Source organism: Aphanomyces invadans (genome assembly GCF_000520115.1).
Source record: "Aphanomyces invadans strain NJM9701 unplaced genomic scaffold supercont1.45, whole genome shotgun sequence".
Classification (NCBI taxonomy): Eukaryota; Oomycota; class Saprolegniomycetes; order Saprolegniales; family Verrucalvaceae; genus Aphanomyces; species Aphanomyces invadans.
Window position 1 is genome coordinate 52,680 of NW_008580190.1, and position 4,459 is coordinate 57,138.

The 4,459-nt window shown below is 50.9% G+C and overlaps 1 protein-coding gene across 1 annotated transcript; it reads right to left on the bottom strand.

Annotated features, from left to right (window-relative positions):
• Window positions 1–2,269: 2,269 nt before the first annotated feature.
• On the bottom strand, window positions 2,270–3,415 carry H310_12906 (hypothetical protein). Its single transcript, XM_008880172.1, has one exon. It carries the CDS (start codon window positions 3,352–3,354, stop codon window positions 2,686–2,688), a length of 669 nt encoding a protein of 222 aa, XP_008878394.1. The 5' UTR covers window positions 3,355–3,415; the 3' UTR covers window positions 2,270–2,685.
• Between the last annotated feature and the right edge of the window lie 1,044 nt (window positions 3,416–4,459).

The following is a 4,459-nucleotide window of genomic DNA, read 5'->3' on the forward strand; positions in this document are numbered from 1 at the left end:
CGAAGGCACGCCAGGTACTTCAGTACTATTGTGACTGTTTTGGTTTGCCAAAAAAGCACAAAATGTAATCTAAATAGCGGCTTGCCCAGTCCAACCACTGCACAGCCATGTGATGTGACACCATGAATGACCTTTGCTGGTCTCGAAGAACTCCTCCACCATTGCCAAGTCATATATACCGAAAAGACCACCATACCCCCACCCTAACCAGTCACGAGATCAAGGTGACAGACCCTCGCAACCGAGCCGAGTCACCACCGTCTCGACAGCCGACATGTACGACAATTCATCGCCATGTTGGCACTGCCATACAATATGGCAGTGTCGCTGTGGCCGTTGCCGGTTCGGTACTGTTTGATCGTTTCCCCACACGTTGTTATAACAAGAACGGCCGACCTGTTCGACCAAAGACGTCGCTCAAGGCGTCGTTGCCATTAAAATGAGCCTGCAACTAACCCCGCGGCCACTTTCCAGCTGTGTTAGAGTTGCCGACATGATATCTTGTAACCAAGGTTATATTAAGTAAGACAGATCAAATTGTAGTATACCGCATCTGTGTAACAATAACTGAGATCATGGCTCATTTCTTTCAGACCGCAGTTGGAAAGCTTTCATGAACGACTTCCTGACCATTTCTTCTCTTATCGATTCTCTCGTCGCGGTGGTACGTAAATTCGCTTTCATTCTCTTTTCCGCAGCGGAAATCAATGGCATTTCACGTTACCATAGGCTGCACATCTTGTCTTAAGAGAACCCGTCACCCCGACATCAAGGGGTTAACACACATTCATCGTGTTTGTTGGTAAGGTCTCCTGAAACGGTACGATTCGTCGTCCACGGGCCGTCATTACAGGACGGACACATTGGATGCCAATTTATCCATCAGCAGAGCCTTCGGGTCGACAAGCTCAAACTTAAGGAGCTCCTTTAAGTCGAAGAACCACACGCCTTAGTCTATCCACGCCGTTTCTTGAAAGGCGTAAAAGTGAACAGTAGGATAAGTTGACAATTCATTGGTTTCAATGTGGCCATGTACGACCCCACGCACAATAGAGAGGTTCGGCAGTTTCATACTAACACAACTCATCGTAACACCATGACAATACTTATCACAGACCAACAGCATTTACGGCCTACGCCGTCGTCAATCTTAGCGTCGGCGCCAATCTCAAACCAAATACGGCGTGGTGGCAGTAGACATATACTACCGTCTTGTCGGCAGTTATGATGTCGTGGACCAAAATGTTGAGGCAAACGCTTCCATATTCTCAAGCACCTCGGTTCCCCTTAATTTGAAGAAGTAGGGAACCCGCTGAGCAAATCCATGACGGTGAGAAAAGAGTTGGCACAAGCCGAGGAGACTAGTGTAACCATTGTTTGCTGTAGCCTTCACGCCTAAGCACTCGTCGACAGGGTCGACCTTCGCCTTCAAGATTGGGGTGTTGCTTATTGCGCTGGGTTGACATGTAGCGGTCGTTTGCTGAATCACGTCTGCCATGTTGTACGAGGTATCCCTTCTACAGCGCAAATAGAACTCGCCAATAGCGCTGGGTACTCGTAATCAATCATCAGGTTTAGGCGGGTGTCGTTGATATCTCGCCGCTGGCCCGCTGTGGGAGGACAGGTGTTGGCGTTTCAGAGTTCAAAGTGTGAGGGTTTTCGAATCAAACAATCACATTGCGTTAGAATTCAGTGCGTATATATGTCCAATTAGTGAGCTGTAAGTGCAACTATATTTCGCCGAAACAGTATCATGATGTCTATTTGTCCAATCAAGGACTGAAATTGAATCTGAACCAATCAGAGATCACAAAATCGCTAAGTATATTTGGCCAATCATGGGCTAAGAAGTGTTTTTGCTTCTTGTTTGGAGTGAGAAATCCACTCATCCCACTTCAAATTTAATGATCGATTTGTCGAGTTGACGTATCTGGAATAGCCTCCAGTGGACCGCTGCGCTGGAGATGTTGTGGCAGCGTAAGGCACTGAATTATTGGTCGGGTAATGGCTCGATGTGGGACTGGGCGACAGCCAGACGAACGAGGAGCAGCCCATGAACCCTTTCACCCACAATGCCACCCCTTTCTCGAAACCACGCGGTCGGCGCGGGCAAGAACAACATGCGGTTCGCGGCCGTTCCAAAGCTACCTCACCCCCAAAGTATTCACCGATCTGCTAGGCGATATTCGCGATCTCTCGTGAAGGGGCAAGGACGGGGGCTTTCGGTTCGTCGAAGCCAACTTCAATGGCTACGACTGGAAGTGGGGGGGGGGTGCCGACCTCGGAGCTTGGCAGATGGTAAACCCTCTACTTGAAGCTCAACAACCGCCAAAGGGATCGAGACATCACACGGTTGGAACAACAATTGTTTCTAAGAGGTCGCAGGTGGGCTGAGTGTCGCTGAGATTGCGGCGAGTGCGTTGCGCGAACGACATCAAGCTGTCAACGTTGCATGTCGGAATCAAAAGAGTTGCTCGAGTTTGCAGCTCCGCAACGAATGGAATCGGATACATGCACGCAAGGTCGGTCCACACCAGCATTGACGACGTGGTGGGGCGTTGCTTGGAAGGCGAGGAATTCATTGAGAAATGGCTCGAGCAACTTGTTGGTGGCCCCCGAAACGGACAAGTCTCACATCGACGAAAACCCTGAGCCTTTTTTCGGATTTACGTAGGATAACAATGCTTACGGCAACACACAGGCCACAGCGGCTACACAAAAGGCCGCCGTGGACGTGACCAAGCCCATAGATGCCGACTTGACGGCAGCAGGGACTGCAGGAGCGGGTGTCGTGGTCACTGCCTTGTTGGAAGCGTCGTCCGCAGCGTTGTTAGCGGGCGAAGCAGAAGAAGTAGCGACACAGGCACCTTCGGTGGCGACCTTCAACGACGGAATATCGCACGCAGCATTCTGGAGTTCGCACTCGTTGCTGTACGTTTTGCCATTGGAGCCACACACTTCCTTTAGGATTTCCGGGCATCCTTTCTTGCACGTCGAAGGAGAACTGGTGCCACATTCGCCTGCCCGTTCGAGCCTGACAGATGAATTCTTGCATGTCGCGACCGAGAGGAGGCACTTGTTGCCGTACGTGATGCCGTCCGAACCGCATTGGGGGTCGAATTCACGAGTGCATTGCTTTTCGCAGTTGCCGGAATTTGACCCCTGGCATTCACCTTGCGAGGCGATTTCGATTTTGCTCTTGGTCGTGCAGGCATCGACCCTTAGTTGGCACTCGTTCGAGTACGTCTTGCCGTTCGACCCACACACAGGGGCGTACTGGTCAATACAGCCCATTTCGCACTGCCCCGCCACGGACGCGACGACCGCTGCCAACGCAAAGACTTTGAATTGCATGTGTGATCTCGGAATGTGCCGCCTTTCCTCGCATGGCCCCGCCGCCGGGTGGTGGTTGCAGTGTAATGCGTACTTTATCGAGTTACTAGATGGGAACTTGATTTATATATACCTTCAATATCGGACTTAGGAGGTAGCGTTCTCTCCGTTGGAGCGATTCGCTGAAAACCGAATTACAAACGCATACCATAAAAATAATGTGAAATTCAGGCATATTTTCATGATTTATTCATTGTATTTTGGCATATTGTGCTTCTTTATGAACTTCCACGACCTGCACTCCGTTTTCACTTGGCGTTTGTATGAGGGTTTCACCAATCATACGAACCCACGTCATATCGCCCAGACCAGATACGGCACCCAATCCCGAGAGCGCGACGACGCAATGGCGAGAACAATGTGCCGTACGGTCTCAATCATATATAAATGTGAAGGCGTGGATGTGCTCACAGGATCGTGATATGCCCACATAGAGATGCGATATCGCTTGACGAAGGTGGCGCGCCTACCGCGTTGTTCTTGCGTGTCAACGCGCCACCGTCCTGTAAGTTCGACCAGATATATCCGCCAAGGCAAAAAATATTTGGCAAATTGGACTGAAATTTTGTGATTTTCGAGAATATGCAAAATTGCAACTTGAAGTTCACTTGGGTGCCACCGAGCGGTCTGAGTTGGCACCACCCAACGCTTGGCCTGGCATAGCACACCATGCGACGGCATGGAGTAGAAGCACCCCCCTACACTTCAACGTCCATCGCGGATACGACCAGCCCTCCATACAACCGTTGCTGCTTTCCAGCAGTGCCGTTGACCCTGGCGTGGATGCGACCCGCTCTTGTGCCTCGGGTGCCATTCCTCATTATCTCGATGTCCCAGTGCCGAGGCGATAGCACCTCGCGCATGCCGCAGCTTTTCTGTACTGTTGGCTTGCGTGAGCGATTCCATCGTTCACATTGGGAGGAGCTTGTTCTCCATCACAGACTTGCAGCGCTCCCCTGCCGCAAACCGCAACCTGTCACGACCATCTTTCGTGCCGCTCCATGCCACACAACTGAAACACACAACGATGGCAACATAGAAAGATGGCGAAATACACATTCGGAGC